This window comes from Rhipicephalus sanguineus, chromosome 10 (genome assembly GCF_013339695.2).
Source record: "Rhipicephalus sanguineus isolate Rsan-2018 chromosome 10, BIME_Rsan_1.4, whole genome shotgun sequence".
Classification (NCBI taxonomy): Eukaryota; Metazoa; Arthropoda; class Arachnida; order Ixodida; family Ixodidae; genus Rhipicephalus; species Rhipicephalus sanguineus.
In genome coordinates this window covers 18,785,211-18,810,176 of record NC_051185.1, presented here as the reverse complement: position 1 = coordinate 18,810,176, position 24,966 = coordinate 18,785,211, and the positions used below count along the sequence as shown (strand labels likewise).

The following is a 24,966-nucleotide window of genomic DNA, read 5'->3' as shown; positions in this document are numbered from 1 at the left end:
ACGTCTAGTCGACTCACGAATGCGTCCACGTCGACGTTTGCTGTTACTGAAGAGGAGCGGTCATCCAAATCGTCGTCGGTGTGTTCCGGAAATAATTCGATCCCTTGCTGACAGCTGCCCGCCACAAGGTAAGCGTTTCTGTTAGCTTTGATTTTATTTTTAAATTTTAGTTTGGTAAGAGAATATCTTCACACAGTAGCAGCGGTATGGAGTCAACGACTGCGGTGGTCTTATGGTTATGGTTATGGTGCTCTACTGCTGAGCCGAAGGTCGCTGGATTGAATCCCGGCTGCGGCGGACGCATTTCGATGGAGGCGAAATGCTAGAGGCCCGTGTAATTAGTTAGATGCACGTTAAAGAACCCCAGAGGGTCGAAATTTCCGGAGCCCCGCACTTAGGCGTTTCTCATAATCTCATAGTGGTTTTGGGACGTAAACCTTAACGTCCTGCAGGAGATAAAAGTTTTTTTTTTTTTTCAATCCAGTCCCAACAGTTCTTCACAAGGTACGCGTGGATACAAGCTGTGTTACCTTATTTCTTTATTTTTATTTTTTTATTTCGGGAAGAGAAAACTTCACGCAGTCACAGTGGTCTCGAGTCGATGACCACGATTAGCAGCTGTACTGTAGTGTACCCCTTCATGTGACCTTGTGACGCCAATCACTCAACTGAAATAAGAAAAGAAACCGGGGGCATTAAATGCTCGTTTTTCTTTGTTATACAAAACCTTTAATGAAAACCGACAGAGAACGAAGCTAAGGACAGTATAGTGGACGTTATTTTGCACTATTTTAGCTGTATTGTAGTAATTCTAATATAGATGTCACTAAAAGAAAGTGAACGAAAAGACAACTTGCCGCCGGCAGGGACCGAACCGGCAGCCTTCGGATGGCGCGTCATCCGAAGGTTCACTTTCGGGCCCCTCCGGCGGCAATTTAGTCACATCCAGGCACGTGGGCAAATGGGGGGGGGGGGGGGGGGGGGGGGGGAGTGCAGCCCCCCACCCCCCTCGAAGTTCGTCCAGCATTGTATATTCCCGGGCAACTTTTTCTTCTTTTTGCCATGGAAAGACTTTCTTTCGAACAATTAGGCCTTGCCCCCCCCCCCCCCCCCCTGAAAAATAACCCTGGCTACGTGGCTGGTCACATCTACATCAGAAATACTACAATACAGCTAAAAGACTGCAAAATAACGTCCGCTATACTGTTTTTGGCTTCGTTCTGTGTTGGTTTTCATTACCCGAAATTAGGTTTATATATATTAATAATAACACGTGCCGGGGTTTTACGTGCCAAAATCACCGTATGGTTATGAGACACGCCCTAGTGGAGGACTGCGGATTAAACTTCGACCACCTGGGGTTCTTTAACGCGCACCTAAATGTAAGTTACACGGATGCTCTTTGCATTACGCCGCCATCGAAATGCGGCCGCCGCGGCCGGGCATCGAACCCGCGCCCTCGAGCTCAGCAACGCGACACCTCCCGTGCTACGCTACCGCGGCGGGTGATGTTGAAGAATGCTCATTGTTTGCCCTCACTTAAATGTAACTGCGCCGCCCTGCAGTTGTAACCGTATGCCTCTGCAAGCGAGCCAATTCATTTATTTCCCGAAACTGTAAGCGGTGACGTCGCGGGCACATCACGTCCACCATAGTGCCCTCGTTCGATGCGGTATAGTCGACGTGACTGACGAGCTTTAGATACAAAGAACCGCGACGCTGAAAGCAGTTTTGAAGGCATACGAGTAAACGCGATGTTTAAATTTTTATATTTCACTTACAAAGGCATCGACCTTGGGCTGTACTCCTAGACGAATCGCTTTAGGAGATATCGTTTGCACTTGCCGCTGATTGGCCGGTAGAGGAAAAGGTGGGGCATGTAAGTGACTTCCATGATCCCTCGTAGGCGTGCGCGCAGAGAAGAGGGAGAGAGGGCGCCCCCCCCCCCCCTCCCACTAATTTTTTAGGGGGGGGGGGCCGAATCTGTTCCACGCATTTGCTCATTCGCACCTGTCGCGTCGTTAAAGTGTAGGGTTATGGCGTGCAGATTTTCGGTGATAATGGTGGCCGGAGGAAACGCGACGTAGCATTCCAGGCCAGAAAAGCCGGGGATCGAGGCAGTCCGTTGTGGCAAGCCCGTCATCGCTTCATTTTCGTGTTTGCTGTCCATTCGGACTCGACCAATGGGAGGGAGGGACAAAAAAAAATTCGACAGCTGAAAGCTTTCTTTTCAGTACCCCTTTAAAGGACACGAAGGAATGCTAAATAATTTCCCAGTTTGATCTAGATAGTTGTTGATGGTGACAGTGCCAATTAGATAAGCTAGGAAAAAGACATTGCCGAACCAGGAAAGCAATAGAGGGTTTTCGAGGTAGCGCATGTTGGAATTTCCACCGTGAATTCAGCTCCCAATGACTACCAGTTTAAATCCTTCTGATGCAGCTGACGCTTCGTGTGCATATACGTTTCCTGCACTATATATACGGTGATTGTGTAAATAAACAACACCATAACGTCATTTGTACATTGACGCCATGTCCAAGTGTGTTATCTAAATTATGTATGTCGTGTAACCGTTTATGATAAGTGTTGCGTTATTTATATTAAATGTCACGTTAGTCCTAGTGGCGCACATGTGTTAATGACATCCTGTGGACTGGGACATTTGTGAGGAAAATGTATCGTGTAAATTGTGATCGGTCCTCTGTATGTGCAATCGTCCCAGCGGTATTGCAGCGTCACTGTGACTATGTTCACAGCGTCTTGCCTTAGTACAAGCTTGTTACGGTCGAGGTTTGCCGTGTGTCGTATATGGAAAATGATCATCACCACGTAGTGGCACGCGCTCAATCACTGCCCAATCGCTCTGTACAGATGAGCTAACGAGAGAAGGTGAAATGTGCGGCTCTAATCGGTGTTTGCCGCTCGTGTGTTCTCTTGTTAATTTATAGTGACCAAGTGTGATGAGTAGTGGTACTTGCCAAATTTCTGTGGCACATGCGCGCTATAGATGGCTTGCATTGACGTCAGTGAAAGCGCCATGTTGGAGCACCAGCATATGAGGACGCGACGTTTGGGATGTCACATTACTGTTATCAAAACATCGCATGCAAGTTCTTTCACTATTCATGCACAGAGACGGTCATGCCGCGTCGTTTTTACACAGACGCAACACATGTTTGTCACCAAAGCCGCCATCGTGGTGTCCTAGTTCCTTTCGGAAACTGCGTCCATGACGTCACGTGCAAGCCATCTATAGGAGTTTTATGCAGCCGAGATGTTCTGGTCGAGGTTTGCGTTTGTCGTTGGCAGAAAGAAAGATAACGAGAGAACTGGTTAGAAAGAAAGGGAAGAAAGACTGAAGGAGATAAAAGGCGAGAGAGCGACTACAGAGAGAGAGAGAGAGAGAGAGAAAGAGAGAAAGACATTGAAAGACTTGAATGAAAAAGAAAGAGAAAACGAGAGAGAAAGAGTGGCCGGGAATAAAGACAGAGAAAAGGATAGAAAGACGCAGTGAAAAAAGATGGTAGATCCCTCGGTCATAGGAATCGGAATAACACGAAAGTAAAGCGTGCCCTTACAGAAGTAACTGAATGTTTACTGTACATTGGCATAAGAGAGTTCGCACAATGTAAATTGATGCCTGGCAGCTATAGCACCATTTAACGTGGATGCACCCACTTCGATGATTGATGAATCGTCCATGCCGACGACTAACGGCCATGTTAAATGATTAAACAAACCCTTGTGGTAGCTGTAGTAGTTAACGGTGGAAGCGTAATCAGAGAACGAGGAGTGATAGCCAGAAGAGCGTCGCATATTGGACGCAGAACTTGGTCGCCATCCCGCGGAATGTTAAAATGTGATTTAACACCTCGGCCGGACTAGAGGGAAACGCAAAGCGCGTCGTGCTGCCCCGGTAGTCCGGCAGCGATTTTTCTCGGGGCGAGCTTGTGAGCGGGGAACGCAGTGTTACAGCCAGGTGAGGCAGGCCACGCAGAGCTATTTTTGGTTTGGATTAGCGTGATGGTATGAGCGAGGCCAACGCTTTTACGACGCTTGCGCTAAGATCGCCACCTTGCGGTGTGTTAAGGCTTTGACAAAATTGAACTTCTATTGAAAACGCGCCGGATGGGACGGACGTGTAACACGTTGCAGGTGCTAATCGTGGAGGCCACAGTAATGAAGAATTGCTTTACTTTACCGCTCCCAAAGGGCAACACCACCCCGCCGACCGGGAAAGTGATAGATATAAAAGGCGCGTTTGTAAAGCCTCTACTGTCTTTGACCGTGGCGCAGTGGTTAGCGTGCCCGGCATCTGTTGTTGTGGACCGAGCGTCGTGGGTTCGATGCCCGTTGATGGAGCTTTTTTTCTTTGCCATCTGATCGTGGAAATTTTTTCGACGTCATTTCCGTGACGGAAATACGTCACTGAAATCTTGGTGGACCCCGGAATAAAACACTTTCGTGTTAAAAAAAGGATAAAAAAAGTTCGGCGGATCCCACGTACCGGGGGAATCGCTGTAATGCGAAGAATGCGGCAGGAAGGTGACAGGCGTAATTTTTTTACACTGAGCGAAACGTTACAAAATGACGCCAAAGATAGGCGCCAATGGTATACGCACACACACATTTGTTGGAGAGTCGCACATGTGTTTTGTATAACCAGTTGTTTACAGTTTCGTAACGGTGCCAACAGTAACATAGGTATTACCAACGCCAGACGTGGTAAGCCGATGTGTAGTGCTTATACTTGTCCGTTAGGATGGAGAACGCACGCACGTTTCACTAACCCGTGTGCATGTGTGGAAGGGGTTCTTGACAGTTGTCACGTAGAGGTGGCGAGCGCAATGTCTTTGTTATTGTGGTTGATGCGCGCGACGCATGCTAGGCCTCGCCGATTCCGCTACTTGTCTGTGTGTGTTCTGTGTCTGGCGGCCGGCGAAGTGGGATGCGGCCTGTACGTTGAAGTTGCGCATCGCCGTGTTCTTATATGTGCCCACGCCGCCGCACCTGCAATGAATGCGCTTGCGGTGTACGACACATTGGAATCCCGTGATTGCAGTGGGCTCATCGCTCCAGGTTTCAGAAAGTGCTAACACGCCAATTTCTGTGAGCAGGGCATGTTTCTCGAGGTCGTGCGCGTGCATAGACTGCACGTTGAGAACGGCGAGCGTGAGGCGATTGTTGTGGTTGTGGCACCGAATGAAGTTGGTAGCCCGGTCCAAGACGATGTCTAGCAGCCTGTTTGCTAGCCGGGTCATGTCGTTGACAGGCTGTGTCGATAGAGCCGGCGGCATATCGGAACCTGAAGGGACCTTTTGCGTTGGTGAGGTATAGGCCGTCGAGGCTGGTAGCCCTGGAAAGTGCTACGCAGACCAACTTTAGTGGATGGCGCTTATCCTATCTGAAGACTACCTGGACTTATGTGGCCATTTGTGACTTATATATAGCTATGGCGTTTACTTGCACTAGGGGAAACTATGCCCGCTTACACGAGATATTTTTCTGGCGTATGTCATGGTTGTGGTGGTTCGAAGTCCCACGGGCACTCATTTCAATACTATTGAGAGTGTGGGGTAGTGATGTGCTTCGTCCTGGCTGGGACGACAATGCCTACCATGGACGTTCGAAATTCAAGCCACATGCAGTTGCAAGAGGTTGCCGTGTTCATCACGCTCGATGTACTACAAGATGCCCATGTTTCCATTAACGAGGCCGTCGCTTACATCGATGTTGGCCGTGATCATGTACGGCTTGCCGATGCTCAGGCAAATTGAGGCCCACAGGCTACCCATGTCGCTTGCGTTCATGTCGGCCACCTTGGTTAGGGCATCCCTGTGTACTGGCTCGTTCTTCTAGGCAGTTATGTTATCGCATGCCGGATGACGTAACACGTCCGCAGTGTCGAGGCAACGTGCGTTATAACGGTCGACGTCCGCATTGCCGTATAGTGTAGACGTATGCCTTCAGGGCACCTGGCGGCGGCTTCTTCGTGTGTCACAAAGCGGCTTTCAATCAGTCTGACGTCATCCTCGGTCAGCATGAGGCCATCGCCCAGCCTCATAAGAAATGAAGAGAACGCTGCGTCATTCTGGTGGACCACGCGGACGAGTGGGTCAGTGGAGCGTCTTCCAGGGGTCTTCTGTCTTCAGCTTCCTCAATTTCCTTGCGCTTTAATGTGTATGTTCGCCGTTGATGTGTTGATTGAGACTGTGAATCACCTGTGGCACATACCAGCATAACATGAACTGAGGCACGCGGGTATGTGCTGCACGCGACTGAGGGAAAGGATTTCATGACGTACGCAACAGATATTTTGCGTTATTGATGTCATGACCAGTGTCTGCCATACACTGATCCCCTACTATGACAATTTTGGTATAGTACTTGTTATGGAGACGACTAGGAGAGCGCCCAGACGTAGACAGACAGACAGACAGACAGACAGACAGACAGACAGACAGACAGACAGACAGACAGACAGACAGACAGACAGACAGACAGACAGACAGACAGACAGACAGACAGATAGATAGATAGATAGATAGATAGATAGATAGATAGATAGATAGATAGATAGATAGATAGATAGATAGATAGATAGATAGATAGATAGATAGATAGAAAATGCCCCCCAGCTCTGCTGTGACACAGCCTTGCGCAACTTAATGCAAGCTGCGCTAATTTTTTTTTCTAAGCACCATTTCCCTCTCGAAGTGTGCACCTTTCACAGCGTCTTAGTCTACTCTGTGCCGTCGTCGTAGTAGCAGTAGGGGTAGGCTAATTAAACTAATTAGGATAATTAAGGTAATTAAGCTACTCGGTGCTATGATTGCCAAGCGATTCCCAATAAAACCTGATCGATGCCTAGCCAATACTCGTGATTTACATTGTGATCACGTGAACACATCGTGCATCGGCGTGTGAATGCACGGGTGCATAGTCAAGCCAGATACAGCCGAGTGACGACCAGCTCTGCTCTGCCTCAGCATTGCACGACTCAGTGCAAGCTGCGCAATTTTATTATTTTTTTCTCTTTGGTACTGAAAGTCGTCATCTTCATTACAGCTTCCCTGTCCGATGGTTCTCACGGCGTGAAACTGGCTGTATTCTTTAAGCTGCGTACAAATCTCCCATGACAGATTAGATATTCCTCTGAATCGTTCACTTGTTGAACATATGTGCGGCAAATAAGTTAAAATTAGCGTTTGTCATTTAATATTACTGACGACTTACCGCTCTCCCATAATAGTGCAGTAGAACATGCAGTGCTCTAAATAGTCTCTGTTGTTGCGATAGGAATTATATGAGCACTCTCGGCTGGTTTTCGCCGTCGCCGTCATTTTCCGCATGAAGTTTTAAATCGATAACATCGCGTCACCCTTCGTTATGTTCTGTGTGCACGGGAAGGAGCACGAGCGCTGCCGACGAACGCAGCTCACGCAGAGATAAAAGTAGCCGGCCGCCTTATGTTGCGCGAAAGGCGCGTGGAGATCCGAGCCGGTGGTGGGAGGATGGGGGGGGGGGGGCTGCATGGCTCGCAGGAAATGCGTACTTTCCCCGACCGGGCAAAGCAGTCTTTGCGATGTCACAACGCAGTCTTTGCGATATCACAAGACGTACAAAAATATGAGCCGTCTACTCATACCTTAATATATATATACGTGTTCCACTCTCATCGAAAAGTTTGCGTTGAAGACATGTGTTGTGCGACCGCGCCTGGGCCAGCAACACGTATAAAGAAAGGAGTGGACGGCTCATACCTTTGTAAGTGCTGTGCTCTCATCGCGAAGTTTGTGTTGAAGACAAGTTTTTCGCAAACGTAAGAAAACAATGCATCGATCGATTGATTGAATTATTGAGTTATTGGTTGGTTGGTTGGTTGGTTGGTTGGTTGGTTGGTTGGTTGGTTGATTGATTGACACTTCCCATGCTTCCTTTGCGCAGCATGCGGCCTGCCGTGATGCTCGTAGCTGCATCTCTGTGCTGGTCGTCTGGTCACGGCCTGCGCATCAACAACTCGACAGGTGCCTACGAAGACATTGTGGTCGCCATCCACCCGTCCGTGGAACCTGACGAACGAATCATCGAAAACATCAAGGTATTTATTGACTGATTAACTGATAATTTATTGATTGATTTTGAACCCTTTTAATGTCGTGAAGATGCATCTCGACGGCCTAGAGATGCACTGATTTATCTTTTTTCAGTCCTCCCTTCACGAGTTATCCAATTTAGGGCGTAGCCAACGGCTGCGTGTCTCTGAAGCGTCCAGTCAAGGACAATCTGGGTTTCTGAAGCTGGATTTCTCAAATTCGATAGTCAAATCTTCATTTTTCCAGAGAGATTGATATGACCTTCATGCTGTAGTCTTTTGTGCGTTAAACTCTAAGGGCAGCTCTTCAAGTGCTCTTAGTTTTCGTGGCAAAGATGTTGTTCATAGGAGCCGCGAGACAATTAAGTAAACATGAGTTTGACGTTGTGACAGCGCTCCCTCTCTCTCTATCTCTCTCCTCACACCCTTGACCTGCAAACTCCTCTCTTCGCTTCCCCAGTTTCAGGTATCGTACCGCTAATCCTGAACTGGTTAACCACCCTTCCTTTTTTCCCCTCCTGTTTCCATCCTTCGTAGCACAGTAATCAACAGGGTCATAGAGAGAAATATTTTTCGGTGAAGGGGCAGAGGTGGGTTCAGTTACTCTATATGCATGTTCACGCGCGTGTTTGTATGTATGCGTGTATATATATACATCCGAAATTGAAATAATTCTAGCGGGAGGGAGGGAAGGTCAAACTCTTTAGATTTTGCCAATGGTAATCGACCTCTTTTCCACAAATAAACCTTCTTTCCTATAATGGCAACCTATCCTAAGCGCCCAAACCGCGCCTCCTTGCTGCTTTCTCGAAGGCCCTGTTCCGCTCCGCCTCGACGTTCCTCCACCGGGCCACACGAGGGCTGGTCCACTTCGGCAGCGTGACCATCGCCGTGCCGGACACGTGGCCCACTCGGCCACACGCGAAGCGCACCACGGCCAGCCTGTTCTCGGTGTCTGACGTGAGGGTGGCCGCGGAGAACCCGCAGTACGGTGACACTCCGTACACGCTGCAACCACGAGGTTGCGGCGAGCGGGGGGAGTACGTCCACTTGACGCCACGCTTCCTGAGCGACATGAACGACTCCATTGCCGACGCTTACGGCAGTCCAGGTGAGATATGCCTGCAGCCGCGGGTGTTGCATCGATTGCAGTGACGCGCGATGTTTAGAAAATATATCAAATCAAATTCTAATGACGAGACCAAGCGATGCAAGGCCGACGCCAACGACGACGTGCCCGTATATCCATGAGAGGTGCGAACGCTTGGTTTCAGCGCGAGGCTCTGTCTCGGCAGTTTGGACATCTGTGTCGTGTCTGTGACTGTCTGCGGTTTAACTCGAACCTCTCTGCGCTGAGAATCAACAGAGAAACAACCTTACGTCACCTAGCTAAAGGCTATAGCAACGACCTAGAAGCAACCTAGGAATAACCTGCATCACCTAGCTAAGGCTTAGATCCTAGAAGCAACCAAATTACTTTTCAGAATTGTCCAGTTTCGCTGTTTCAAGCCTTGCGGGGCTTACTTTTTTATTGAAATAGAAAACAAATAAAAGAGTTGTTGTCACCATTGCTTGGTGAGTGCTACCTCTTTCCACATTGTTGTTAGGATAAAAATAAGAAACGAAAATAATATATATATATATATATATATATATATATATATACATACATATATACAAGTTCAAGAACTCAGTAGCTATCTCAAATATTACTGTCTTCAAAAAAAAAAAACGCTTGAGTTAGTGCAAGCTTTGTCAATTCTTTACTTGTGAGTCAAATGTATTGATTCCTTTCCGAAACTAAGTGCCTCGGTATTACATCTGTATAGATGGCTTGTACTGACGTCACTGAAACAGCCACGTTGGAGCACCGACATGGCGGGACGTGAACTTTGTGATGTCACGTTAGTGTTATCAGTACATCGCATGCTGCTGGTTTCTCCGTTATTCATGCACAGAGGCCCAATCACGTTCTAGTGACGATGATGTCACGTGCAAGCTATCAATAAGCGATATTCTGGAAAAAATTTGCGTACTCGTGAATGCACTTATTTCCTGCGAATTTTTCTGTTCGCAGCCTACATGCTGGTGCACGAGTGGGCTCATTTCCGGTACGGAGTGTTTGACGAGTACGGAGACCCCGAGAGCTTCCGGTACCCGAGCCTCTACTGTGAATTCGGCATGGTGAGACACACATCTAAGCACTTAACTGGCCGAGGGTCAACTGCAGTTCATAGCACAACATCTTGCCTTATGGTGCAGGCGTAATAAACAAATGGGTGCCGTTCAAAATATTGCGGTCACGATGTTTTTTTGGCGCTTGCTGCACGCAGAAGCACAGCTTTCAACATTAGTGCCATGGCGCTGTGCGTGAACTCTTACACACATCAGAAACCTTATTTTCTTGCTGCATCTTTGCGTCACAGCGTCACGTCGGTCATGAGACCTTCGTTTGACCCTTAAAATCTTTATATCGAGGTTTAGAAGTTTTCGTTGTTTTGTTCTTGCTCAACTGATTTTGTGGTCTAGACAGTTAAATATGTTTTGTGAAATATGAAACTTTTACTTGCATGGTGTGTAAAAATACAAAAAAAGACAAAAAAAGGCATAATGAACCTCTTTGCGCAACTTATTGTAGTGAAAGATCTACAAAGCACGGCAACGTTCAGATGTCCCGCTAAACTACCTAGATGAAGCTCAATAAATAAATAAATAAATAATAAATAAATAAATAAATAAATAAATAAATAAATGACGTCCCGATAATTTTGATGGCTCCAGCTAGGTACGACATCTCAAGATAACTTTGCTATGAAATTAAGACTTACTTATTTTCCAACGTCTCCTTCGCGTCTCGCAGGACCCTAATAATGTTTTCATTCATTCATTCATTCATTCATTCATTCATTCATTCATTCATTCATTCATTCATTCATTCATTCATTCATTCATTCATTCTGACAACCACTGATGAAGTTATGTCTTTTCACGTGCCCCCAAAACGCGGGCGGATATCGTTTGTACAACTTAAATTCGCGAAAATACGAGTCGGTATTCCTCAAAAAATTCTGCTCTGGATCTGCGATACTCTTGCGCTGATCTGCTGATCGCCCCTTCCCTGGACTGCCATCGTCGTGACAAAGCCCTCTTACATAAGCTAAGAGCTGGCTATGTATTAGTGCGCGGACGATTATACCGTCAAGCACGTGTGGACAATCCATTATGTACATCTTGTGGCTCCTGCGAGACACTTGAACACCTAATTTCAGAGTGTTCCGCATTCGTTATGCAGCGGGCGCTTATTGGACTTAGTTGCACGACCCTTGATCACTGCCTGTTCCCGGGGGGATGCGCTGCTAGGCGTTAACAACTGCAGGCCCATCGGGCCCTGCTAACTTTACGAACAAAACCAATTTGGCCATTTTTCCATGTGACTACTTATCTGTGTTCCCGTCTTTGTTGTTTTTTTCTTTCCTATTGTCTTTCCTCTTTCTTTTTCCCCTATACCTTCCTTTCTTCTGTTTCCCTCTTCCCGAAGGACCAGGCAGGTGTTGTGCTCCTTTATGTGGCAGTTGTCAGCCTGTTCCATGCCTATTTATTTTTTATTTTTTTTTATTTACAAAATACTGCAGGCCCGAACAGGGGCCCAAACAGGAGGGGCAAAAGTACACGAGAAAAAAATAAATGAAGGCAGAGCAATCCTCTGCGTCTTTGCGTTTTTCTTTTGTGTATATCCAAACCTAAATAATAATAAATAATAATAATAATAATAATAATAATAATAATAATAATAATAATAATAATAATAATAATAATAATAATAATAATAATAATAATAATAATAATAATAATAATAATAATAATAATAAATAACAATAACAATAATAATAATCTATCGGCAGGTTCGTGCCAGCACGTGCTCGTCTCGGGTCAAGTTCACGGCGTCCACGGAGACGGGTGAGCCTTGCCGCATCTACAAGGGATGCCGCGTCTCCACCAAGTGCAAGGCGCACTTCGAACAGAGCGCCGAGAACCCCGTGACGTCATCCATCATGTTCATGCCGTATCTCAAGGGCGTAAGTGGTCGCAGTTATGCAGCACACTGAAACTGTACGCGCACGCGTTAGTCTGAATGGGACTGTCACCAAAGGAAGCCAATGAAACAGGAAAGCCTGAATGAACAGTGGTAGAGACGTTTGCAGCCACCGCTTCCACGAATGTCCTTCGCGATCATAGGCGTGCGCACGGTTCCTAATTAAGAGGGTGGGGGGTGGGGGTACGAAGTCTCACCGCATTTTGAAAGGCAACAAGCTTCGCAGCGGATGCGAACATGAAAACGAAGCGATGACGGGCTTCCCAGAACCCTTCTTCCGTTCCCAGGTCCCCGGCTTTCCGGGGTAAAAACTGGAAGTAAACAGCTCTTGGAATGGAACATATCAGTGGTCTTCGGCCCCGCCATCATCGTCAGAAACGTGCATGGCCATAGCCTTGCACCTGACTTTTAAGAACGGTAAAAACACACTAGAAACGGTGACACAAAGAAGGCACACACACGCACACGCATAGCGGTTTTACCGTTCTTAAATATGGACTTCCAACGTGCCCAGATTGTCACCTTGGTGAACTTTTTTTCATTTTAAGCAATGACGGGACAGGTACGACTACCTAAAGGTAAAGGGGGGGGGCAGCGACTTGCCCCCCCCCCCCCTTCAGGTGATTGGAAGAAGACAGCCCCCCCCCCCCTCCCTTGCCCCCCTCGTGCGCACGCCTATGTTCGTGATGATCTGCGAACTTAACCTGATGCCCACAATCCCCGTTTGCACGGCTTTCACTCGCAATGTTTCTCAACGTCGGCGAAGTCATTCAGCTAGTAGACTGCAGTACACGGATTAAACCATGTAGCTCGCGTAAGTGTGCGTGGTACACGCATTTACGAGTAGCCACATTATTGAAGTGAATGAGTCAAGAGAAATGGCCTTGAAATACAACGAGGGAGGGTGGCGTTCTGAGGGTCTATCCTTTGTTCGCGTTCGGGTGACAGGTGACAGAGTTCTGCGACAGCGCCAACAAGACCCACAACGTCTTCGCGCCCAGCAAGCACAACCACCTGTGCAACCGCAAGTCTACCTGGGAGGTTATCAGCACCAACGAAGACTTCCAGGGGTCAGTGAAATGTACTTCTCTGTAATTAGCTATACGTAAGCGTTGCAAGGCAAGTTATGTACCCGCAAATGATGTATACTGCACAGTATTCACGTATTCTGGCGCGAAACTTTGGAGCTAAGTAATGCACGTACGTACTTTCGTGTCAAGAGTGTACAGTTCGTGTCATATCGGCGTATAATTGGTATAATTTCCACTCAAAGACTCACATCAGCGCCAGTATTACTTTTAGTGGCCAGACTAGCAGCGCCATGACGCGGTTATTATGAGTAGTTGCTCATAGCAGTCGTTATATATATATTAAAAAAAAATGGCCGCGTATCTGCGTGCTCCGCTGCAAATGCCGTATAAAGACGACAGAGGAGGCGCTGAGTGAGATATGGACGCCATCTGGCAATATGTCGGGAAACATGAGCTTGTGCAGAGGGTTTCCTTCCTCCGTGGCAGAGGGCGTTCGTCGGCGCGCATAGCATAGCATTTTCAGGGCAGCCGCACTTTCAGCGCAGCTTAAGTAACTAGGGTCTTTAGAATTACGTATCTATATATTTTCTATTAATGGGAACACACCACCTAATACTTACCTAGTGATGTTGCGCCTCAGATATGCGTAATATTTACTTCTTGATCGACAACGTTCACAAGTATGAGCAACCGTACCAGTTCAAGATGGGTGGGCGGTAAGCAAGTGGTTCAACTTTGGCCGGGTCGCTGAATCGTGTGACAGACAGACAAACAGAAAGACGGACAGACAGACAGACAGACAGACAGACAGACAGACAGACCAAAATTTCTGCGTTTAAGTTCCCCAAGAAAGACTACAGTCTTTAAAAAACTACGTCGTGTTTTAAATCGTGAGTACAGCACACGAAGCATTCGTATGTATGTTTCCGCGACGGAAAAATGCTTCCTGTCACTACCAGGATGAAAAGAAGACACGCCCGTGAGCCCGTCTTTGTGCTCGTCTAACAATGTGACATTAACATTGGCGGCGTGTCACTACGCAGGTTGCACCCGGAGAATCCAGGCGAAGCTTTCGACGTGAAGTTCACGGAGGTGCAGAAGCGGGAAGGTGACCTGGGTAGAGTCATTTTCGCTCTGGACGTTTCGAGCAGCATGACGGTATGTATACGATATCAGTAACATGAGGAGGTTGCATGGACTGACGTGCAGCAATGATACTGCATCACAATAGTGCTTTGTAACGGTGACGATGATAGCTGATCGTGTACCTTTGAAACCTTCATAATGGCAGAATCATCATACCTGCTGCGATAGGTCAAGCTACAGCAATCTCTCTGCATATATCTTCTTTCCTTTATCTCGTAAAATTACGCATGCTTGCAGCCTCATTTTTCCCCGGCTGCAGCATAAACGGAAATAAATAATAATAATTGTTGGGTTTTACGTCCCAAAACCGCGGTATGATTATGGGGGACGCCGTACTAGAGTATAGAGGGCTCCTGAAATTTTGACCACCGGGTGTTTTTAACGTGCGCCTAAATCTATGTACATGGGCCTCTAGCATTTTGCCACCATCGAAATGCGGCCGCCGCGGCTGGGATTCGATCCCGCGACCTTTGGGTCAGCAGTAAAGCACCACAACCACTAGACCACCGCGGCGCGTCAACAACAACGGATTTGAACTTTCGAACTTGTTTCTTGATCAGAACAAACTGATCTGAAGTATTTTTGGGAACTTGTTGCTTGGTCGAACAACAGTGGATCTAGACTTGCTTGTGAACCTGTTGCTTGATCTGAACAGGAGAATATGTATAATTTTTTCTCCAAGCTTGTTTCTTTAGCTGGACAACAAAAGCTGTGAGGTTGTTCATTACTGTCGAGTAAACGGTTTCAGAGCGGGAGAAATCAGTGGTGCGAAGTCGCCTTGTTTTCCTTATTGCTTTCTTTTTTAACCACGAAGCTGTTATAGGTCGTCGTAAAATGTGTGGCCGTGCCCAAAAACTATGGTCATCATGAACGGGTAGGTGCCTCAGAATTTGGGCAAATCTATACTACTCACCGCTACGGCGTGACCTGTAATTTGACCCTGACAATGAGTACAAAGAGATAGAGAAAGAAAGAAAGAAAGAAAGAAAGAAAGAAAGAAAGAAAGAAAAGAAATTCTTGCCGAAAAAGAATTCTTCATGAGGCGGGATTCGAACCCGCGTACCCTCAGTCAGAAGGCGAGCGTCCTAACCACTCGGCTATCCCTGGGCTATCCATGCTTTTTCTTTCTTTATTGCCTATTGTATGTATGCACTCGGCTATACATGCACGCTAGCAGAGCATGGCATAGCCTTGTATAGTACAGTGTAGCAAGGTGGTGGGAAAGGGAAGTGAGCGTTAGGAGGAGAGATGCGATGATGAGGAGGGGGAAAGGAGGAGCGGAGAGAGTATATCATAGCAAAGAAAAAATGAGAAATAGAGAGAAAGAAATGCAGAAAGGAAAAGAAAGAGGGACAGAGAGAACATCAACAAAAGAGAGAGAGAAAGAAGCAGAGAGAGAGAAAGATAGAAAGAAAGAGGGAGCAAGTATCGCGTCGCCTAGCGACCAGATACCGCACCACCTGGCCAAGCCACGCATGCGCAGTAGCTAAGCCACGCCCACCGACGGAAACATCGCGCGCAGCCTGGCTGCGCCCCTTCGTGTGCAGAGTCATGGGGCTTCCTAAGAAAGCGCGTTCTCCCGAGGAGGAAGCCGCGCATCTCGAAGCTAGACGTGTCGGTCGACGGGGAGTATAGGAGCGGCGGCGGGCCCGTGCTTCGCTGTGCCATGCTTTGCGCGACTTAGCGCTAACTGCTCGCATTTTTTTCGTTTTTCTTTGTAGTCTAGCGACCGGATCGGGCACTTGAAGGCAGCGGCGAGCCAGTTTATCCGGGCACTCATACTGGACGGCATGGAAGTGGGAGTCGTTGAGTTTAACAATATTGCCACGGTGACGTCTCCGCTGACCTTGGTGCAAGAGTCCACGAGAGAGGAGCTCGTCGCGAAAGTGCAAAAGCTGGCGGCAGGTGGTTCCACTTGCATCGGATGCTCCCTGAGAATGTCCCTCGAGGTAAGAAAGGAGGAGGAATAAACTTTATTATTTGGGGTGAGTCGACGGCAGAGTCGTCCTAGAATGGCGGCGTCCTTAGTCCAGGATTCCTTAGGCCTGAACTGACAGCTTGGCCCTGTTCACCAGACGTCTCTGGCCTTTAAGGCTTGAGCTTGTCAGCTAGGCCACCTACCTCTCGACATTTGGTCCAGTGATAGATGGTAATGAAGTAATAATAAGGTAACAAGGTGGTGATAAGACAAGGAATGTTCTGAGTGACAGCGCGCACGAAACTGGGGAACACAAACGAAATGGCGATGACACAAGCTCTCGTGTCGTCGCCTGTTTTATTCTTTTTGTTCCCCATTTTGGTAATCGCTTTTGCTCCGAATGATGTACCGACTCAGCCAACATTCAATTCTCCTAAACTGTAAGGAATATATTTCGTACGCCGGGAACAGATAACTTTACTACTAAATTAACTTAGTTAACTTTACTCTGCATGAACTGCATTGACGGAGTGTCATCAGCGACAACGCTTGCATACGGGAAATCCTCGAGGCAAGCGCCAGTTCAAGTTCACAAGATCTTTATTACATGAAGGGTTATGCATTGCTTGTTATAAAAAGTGGGGGCCCCGTAACTCTCGTAGTAGTTATAAAAGGGGAGAGTTGCGGCTGCGGTGGAACGCTATCAGCGCGGCGATGCATGTCATGCACAGCAGCGGAGCTTCAACGCTGCTTGCGTTCCAGCGCGGACGTGATAGTAATACGCGTTTTGGGCGAGTGAGCGGGCATAATGGGCCACAGCCGCACTGGAACGCTGCCGTAGCGTTCCGGCGCGGCTGTGAAAGAGCATATCGTCGCGCGGGATCCACATGGCTTAACCCATAGCCTTGTTTCCTCCATGGCTTAACCTCAAGAACAAAGAAACAACAAAGAAAGCCTTAGTGCAAACTTTGTCGGAACATAGGAGGAAAATGTAACGCCTGACGAAATGGGCGACAGCTTCGCTGTTCGACGACTTTTACGGCGTAGCTAGGACTGGTCACAATTTTTTGTGTGTGTGCATTCGCCTCTGAGACGGAGATTCCGCTGCCTTCTAAAGTCGAAACCAGCCACGTTCGCCGATCACTTCAGATGTTCAGGGAAAGTGGGCAGCCTACGGCCGGTTGCGTCATCATCCTCATGACTGACGGAGTGGAGAATGAGAAGCCGCACATCGATGAAGTCCTGGGCGAACTGATCGCCGCTCAGGTTGTGGTGAACACAATCGCCTTTGGGAAGGACGCCGAGGAGAAGCTAGAAGAACTCGCCCGGAGAACCGGAGGCAAGGCGTTTGCCGTTCGCGACGGTCAGTCCAACGTGGCGGTCGCCCTGGAGTCTGCGTTCCTGGACTCGGCCTTCGCCCTGCTAGACGACGCCAAGAGGCCCGTAGTGGTGAGTCTCCTGTGGACGTGCAGACGCAGTCGGTATTCAATACCCGAAGCAGAATCGCGAGTTGCTGACTAGTTGGTGGATGTTCATCGTAGAATAAGTAACAGCGCAACAGTCAGAATACGGACGGTAGAAGAAAAAGACACAGCGCTGAAGTGGCAACAATAGATTATTTTCGAAACAAAAAGAACATACATAGATAACTATGAGTCACCAAAACTCGACATATGTGTTGCAGAACAACATGAATCATATCTTACCTAATAGATAATTCGTCAGCGTTGTGTCATTTTATTCTGCTGCCCGTATTCTAACCCTGTTACGCTGTTGGCTATTCCATGATCTTCAATCTGACTTCACGTAAAGCTGCTACGGAGGCTTGTTGGTATGACTTCACGACCGTTCGCCCTGCCTAGAACTCACGAAAGGGCAAGAGGATCTTCATGTCGTACATAAGTAGGTGTCTGGCACGGAAATAAGTCGGTTGTTAGTACGCGCATCACCCCGTGTGTGTCTTTTCTCCCCTTGTACTTTCCTCAGTTCTTGGAAGCGCGAACAACCATGACTTTACGTACCTCGCTGGCGTCGCACATTCTCGAAACTTTGGTAAATCAAACAGAAGCGGGTGTGCAGTTCATGAACAAAAAAAAAATAAAAAGCGATCCACCATGCTGTATCACGAGAATGACGGTGATTGAGAGAAATAACATTCACAGGAAAGGCCACCGCTCGAGCTTGATCTGAAATGGTGCGCGCTATAGTTTATGGAACCCATGTTTGGTCTATAGCCTAAACGTGGGCTCCTAATAGCGATTATTACTAAATATCGAAAACACCAAATATACATTGGAATAGGGTACACGGGGCAGGGGAAATTCTCAAAGATTCTAGCAGCGCATTTGCGTCCAGCGGCACAAAGGATACGTACCACACAGGGGCGTAGCCAGAAATTTTTTTCGGGGGGGGGGGGGGGTCAACCATACTTTATGTATGTTCGTGCTTGCGTTTGTACGTGTGCGTGTGTATATACGCAAGCCAAATTGAAAATTTTCGGGGGTGGGCCTTCAACTACTTCACAGTAGTTGAAGGGCTCTGAATTTTCTTTCATCCTCTTGTTTCACGAAACACGCTTCAAGTGCTCGCATACTTGTCGTCTAATGCTTGTCCATCCAACATGTGCCACTTGCCAACCAGAGCGGTGTGCTCCATACACTTCTGCAGATATTCGAACAAGTGGCGAAGGTCACGGACAAGCGGCAGTTCTCAATACTCCTCGATGCGGACTTGGGAAACGAGACCACGGTCGCTGTGCATTTCAAAGGGTCGACGGCATTCTCTGTGGAGCTGCTCTATCCTGACGGAAAGGCGTGTGAAGATTGCCAGCAGTCCTTGTTCGCAGTGACAGGCGGTTACAAGACTCTCAAGGTGCCTGGCGTCGCTAAGGTACGCTGATAAACTGTACCTTTATTATTTATATTTCTATTATACTGAACTATACCATGTCAGATCTTGACAAAGAGCTGGCGCTCAATCAATCAATCAATCAATCAATCAATCAATCAATCAATCAATCAATCAATCAATCAATCAATCAATCAATCAATCAATCAATCAATCAATCAATCTCGTATAAAGATGTCTCTACCCACAAAGCGTTCCATTTTTGGCCTATACACTTCATAAAAGGTTCTGCTGACGTTCAGCTTATGATCTAGAATTAGAGGGAGAGCATGCGTCATGATTTTGTTTTTAGCAGCAATATGGACATGGTTTGTCACTCTTGACTAACGCTGCGTGGCATGTCTCTGGGGTCTATACTCTGTCCTTCAAGAGTTACCCGCATTGCAATTGTTGTTCATTTAAAGTGTTCATGAACCACCCCTTGGACTTGGTAAGAAAACACATCCTGCGGATAGTAGACACTGCTATGAACATTTCAGTCAACTCTCGCGGTCGTGCGCGGCAAGGAGGGTTTAGAAGGGGACCGCGAAGTTGCCATTTTCTCAGGCGCCCTCTTTTCACACAGACGCCTGTCCTCACTCTCCTCGGGGCTGTTGGCGCCTGCTATATGACGTCGAACAGCAGACAGCATGCTATTGGCCAATAGCAGACACACGTTGGCGTTTGGATTAGATGCGCTTCTTGCCACGGGGTGCCGCCACATGCCCGCGCCGCGCTCCATAGTCTGCTAACATTACACAGTGAACCACCCTCGCGCACAGGAATCAGAACGGGTGAGAGCGATCGCGCTTCATCACGCGTTCTCAAGGTCATGATGCGCGCCGACGTAACTTCTTTCCCCCGTGTCATCTCTCCCTGTATAGCTTCCAGTGTGCTCGTCGTGACGAGAGAAGAGAGAAAGCGCTTCAAGCGCGTGACAAACTCTGTAACTCCGCTCGTTCTTGACGGATTCGAGAAAAGTTTGCGGCAATCGATTCGTGAGACAATAAACTCCGATACTGAGGTCATTCGATGATTACTTGGAAGAGTGGTTCATGAGCCCTTTAGAGGAGCCAGTAACCAATGCCATACCTTCGGTTGGGCACATATCGAGTACTCCTTTCTCATTGCCAGCCGGGCACCTGGATGCTGGCTGTGTCCTGCAATCACAGCACGTGTGACGCGGACGTCCACGTTCGTGTCACGTCATTGGCCAGGGATCCAGCGGAGGAGCCCGTGCTGGCGCGCGCTTTCCTCAAGCGCACTGAGGTGTCCAGTGCGGCGGAGGCCGCCATCTACGCCGAGGTCACCAAGGGCGCGTACGTTGTACTGCACGCCATGGTCACGGCTACCGTAGTGCGACCATCGAAAGGCGACCAGATCGAAATTGAGCTCTTCGACAACGGCCTTGGTAGGTGGGTTCAAGTGCGATCGATTCAGCGTATCTTCCGTGTAAGCCACATAAATCTTGTAACGACTGAATCACTGGCGCAGCCAGAGGGCAGTGGGGTGTGTGTATGTGTGTGTGTGTGTGGGAGGGGGGGTAACTACCCTCCACCCGAAATTTCTTCATAGTAATATAATAACTGTTGGGGTTTTACGTCCCAAAACCATGATATAATTATGAGAGATGCCGTAGTGGAGGCCTCTGGAAATTTGGACCACCTGGTTTTCTTCAACTTGCGCTTTTAGTTCGGCTAACGTATACGACTACAGGGCTATAGTTGGGTAATCCATGTCATTGTGGGCAACAACGGAACAGCCGATAAGTGAACATTTGCATTTGCTCTCTGTCAGTATCGCCTCGTTGTTTTGCGCCGCGGTGTGGATTCGAGGGTTTTGTGTAACACTGCATACACTGGAGTGTTCAAAGTATGCCTATAGGTCTACTTTGAACACTACAGTCCAATCCAGAAAAGTAGTTTTCGTGACATATGTGTGCGCAAGGCTCACCATTAAACGGAGAAAAAGAGGGGGGAGGGGGGAGGCAAAGTTTCATTACACTTCTCCCCCCGCCCCGTTGGTTGAGTGCAAAAGATAATATGCCTCACAATCGACGAAAAAAAAAAAAGGAAATAAGCGATGCGTGCACAATGACCTGCCTTTGGTCCTTGGCTTTCGGGGAGTAAATATGGGAAGTAAACAGTTCCTGGAATGCAACACAAGGAGGCTTCGGCTGCAATTATTGTCAAAAACCTGCGTGGCCGTAACCCTGCTCTTTAAACAATGACGGGGCATGTCCGACTGAGTAATGATACGTGCAAGACCTCGCCTCCCCCCTACTGAAAGGGGCCCTGCAACACTTCTCCAAGTAACCACCGAACGGCTTCGTTAAAGGAGTTTATTGCCTCACGCATCGACCGCCGCAAAAATTTTTAGAAACCGCCAAGTACGAGCGGAGTCGCATAGATTTGTCGCACGCTGGAATTGCATTCTCTCGTCCCGACGAGCGCACTGGAAGCTGAGCAAGGAGGGATGGCACGGAGAAAAGAAGTTACGTCACGCGCGTCATGACCTTGAGCCCTTTTTCTTTCTTTTTTTCTTCGGACGCGTGGCTTACTTTCACTTTGACCGCGAGCGCGCGCGATCACTTCGCGGCCTCCCGTGGTGGTCTCGGTAACTACGCAGCTCACGATGCTCAAATCAGCCAGTGGCCGTGAATTTGGGTATATAGCATCATTTGTAGAAAGGAAAGGGAACGATTTCTAGCTGACTTTGAGGATTCATGGGAAATTCCAGGGTACGTGCTGCGCTATATTGTTTGGCTCGCGTGGCCTCAGGAGCCTCGACTACCGATCGGCAGCGTTTTCTGACCACGCTGAAAAAGTATTGCAGGGCCCCTTTAAGTGACTAGGGAGGGTGGCCGCCCCCACTTATCACATATATCTATAAAGAAGGATCCCTTGCGACAGGTGCCGATGTCACGGCCAACGATGGAATCTACAGTGCGTACTTCACGCAGTTCGAGGGTACCGGCCGGTACTCAGTGTCGGCTCGCGTCATTGGCGGCAGCGACTCCGTCATCGTCAAAGGACGCAAGGCATCGGGAGCGCTGCCTGCTTCACAGCCAACAGGTATGTGTGGGCGTGTGAATGCCGTACTAGTAACTTATTTTCGCAGTGTTCTTGCCTATACGGTACGATTTCATGTCTACGTACCCATAGGCGTGCGCATAGGAGGGAGGGGGGGCAGGGGGGCGCCCCCCCTAGTTGCCTAAGAGGGGGGGTTGCTGCGATGAACCTTCGCCCCCCCCCCCTGACGATGAACCCTGCGCACGCCTATGTACGTACTCCACTGGCTTCACGTTTGGCACAAATACCACGCGACCGTTCGTTAGTCAAGTGATGAGAAATAGTTTAACATAGAATATAACTAGAGTCGACGTTTCGACGAGGGGACTCGTCTACTTCAAGGCAGCAAGTGCCTTGACCTGACAACTGCCTTGACGAAGACAAGACTACTTGTCGAAACGGCTCCACCGACACCAAGTGTTCAACGATTTCTCATCTCTTCAAGCCTACGACTTCCCCCTGAACCACCGTCTTGTTTGAACTTGTTCCTGCACGGGCGTGACGTGTCGCTAGAGAATGCATTGACGCGCGCAAGGCTCGCGTTTTCTTGAGCAATCTTCCTTTCTTCGTATGGTGTAGGTTCATCTGCTATCACGTGTTTGTCCAGCATTGGGATTGGCTGAAATTTGTTCTTGCGTGTCATTCAAGAGTAAGAACTCTTACTCTTACAAGAGTAAGAAACAGCGGAACTGTTTAAGCTTGAGTGCCAGCCGTGGACGGCGACCGCTCAAAACTCGGCACAGCTGTTGAAAGCGAAATGGAAGCATGGCCTGACCATGTGTAGTATAGTATATCAAGCAAAAGGGGCAACGACGTTGGGCTAGTTGGTGTTTCATAGTTTGAAGTGGACGACAGCGCGTACAATAAGGACGGAGAACGACAACACGAGCACTGCCGTTCTCTCTTCGTCCCTGTTGTACGCGCTGTCGTTCACTTCAAGGTACATCAAGGCTGGTAAAGGGAAGTGAGGCTGAGGAGGAGGGGAGAGGGTATAGTATAGTATAGTATAGTATAGTATAGTATAGTATAGTATAGTATAGTATAGTATAGTATAGTATAGTATAGCAAGGAGGTGCGAAATGGAAGTGAGGGTGAAGATTAGGGATGTGAGGGCGCTGTTTTCTCAGTCTCCGCACCGTTAGTGCGTAGCTGCTCCAGTTTTCTTTTTTTTTTTGTCAATACGGAACTCAATCTGCTGACCTTCCCTTTTTTGCCACGGCCACCTACAGCGCCGGCTGGTGGTGAATTGCCGCCAGCGGATGGCAACATCAGTGGAATTCCACTCGACCGGTTCAAGTACGTGGACGAAGACATAGAACAGGCCGAACCTCGCGTCCTGCAGAGCGAAAAGGCGCCCGAGTTCTCTCGCTGCGTCGAAGGAGGCTCGTTCCGGTTAGCCAGTGAGATCGACGAGTCAACTATACCGCCTGGCTCTATCCAGGATCTGAAAGTCGAAGACACCTTCGTAGAAGACAACGGTACGCACGTTGTCGTCCTGTCCTGGACCTGCCCCGGAGGTCGTATGGATTCTGGCAACGGTAAGAAACTCGTCACCACATGGCTATGCTTGTTATTTTTTAAGAGTGTTCTGTTTTTTAACTTGATAGGCGTATCTCAGCGTACCCCTCCACGATTTGTGAACTGTGAACGGCGAGCGTTGATGTCTGGACTACTGTATTTATTCGCATAGAACCAGCACTTAGTATGCCCCTGATTAATGTAAAATAAGAGACGACTAATGATGAATAATCATGGCTTACTAACGGAAATCATCGTCTAGGGTTGCCGCATGTTGGCTAAATAGCGGTAAGTATTAGTCAGTGTCGCCTAACGATGTCTGTCTGCCGTTTCGACGGCAACCTAAACATCAGTTCTCTGATTGTGTTGTATACCAATTCTGCACACAGTTGTAATCTTTAGAATCCGTGTCATACCAAGGATCCATCGACCGGTTCTTGCCTTAACGAGAGTACGAAATGACGTGTATGCTTTAACAAACACATCAAAATCACAGGGGGTGTGCGTCATGATATTTTTCTGAGTCTACGTACTCTCGCATTTCCGCACAGACAGCACGTTGAATCGTTATTGTTGTTGTAGCAATTGGTGTGATTGTTATTGTCTAAGAAAACTGGTGCATACCCGCGAGGGAAATCGGCCGCACAATAGTCAATGCAGTAAATGCATGAAAAAGAATCGAATGGATCTGTGATGCTTGAACATCTTTATTATTTCTCTCCCGTTCAGCGTCCAGAATAGAGCTCAGAGGAAGCACATCCATGACGTCGCTCGTCGATGACTTCGACTCGGCCCTGGAGGTCCGGGACGAGGCTGCAGAGGGTGGCAACATTACCTCGGGAACTGTGGGCTCCAGACAGCGCCTGCGGTTCTCTGTTCCCGACGAGCTGCTGGCAGTCGCTCGCAACGACTCGCAGCAGCAGCAGCAGCGTGGTTTTTACTTCGCGGCGAGGGTGTGGAACGACGCGGGTCTCTATTCGTCGGTGTCGAACGTCGCCGCGATCACGTTCGAGCGACCTCCACCGCTAGAGGCACCGTCGCCGATTCAGGGAACGCCCTGGTGGGTTGTCCTCATCAGCGTCCTGGTTCCGGTCCTCTTCGTCGCAACGGTAGCAGCGGTGGCGATCAAGATCGTTGACCGGCGCAACAAGAGAACGTACATCACTTCATTGTGATGTAGCGTGACACACCACCTCGGTTTTTTT

The 24,966-nt window shown here is 48.3% G+C and overlaps 1 protein-coding gene across 1 annotated transcript; it reads left to right on the top strand.

Moving 5' to 3' along the window:
* On the top strand, positions 1–24,966 carry LOC119372385 (calcium-activated chloride channel regulator 1). Its single transcript, XM_049419892.1, has 14 exons — positions 1–128; positions 7,951–8,104; positions 8,912–9,209; positions 10,176–10,282; positions 12,001–12,174; positions 13,140–13,261; positions 14,266–14,380; positions 16,090–16,317; positions 17,436–17,735; positions 18,954–19,175; positions 20,307–20,583; positions 22,085–22,246; positions 23,473–23,781; positions 24,491–24,966. The coding sequence occupies exons 2-14, from the start codon at positions 7,952–7,954 to the stop codon at positions 24,934–24,936; spliced, it is 2,913 nt and encodes a 970-aa protein (XP_049275849.1). The 5' UTR covers positions 1–128; position 7,951; the 3' UTR covers positions 24,937–24,966.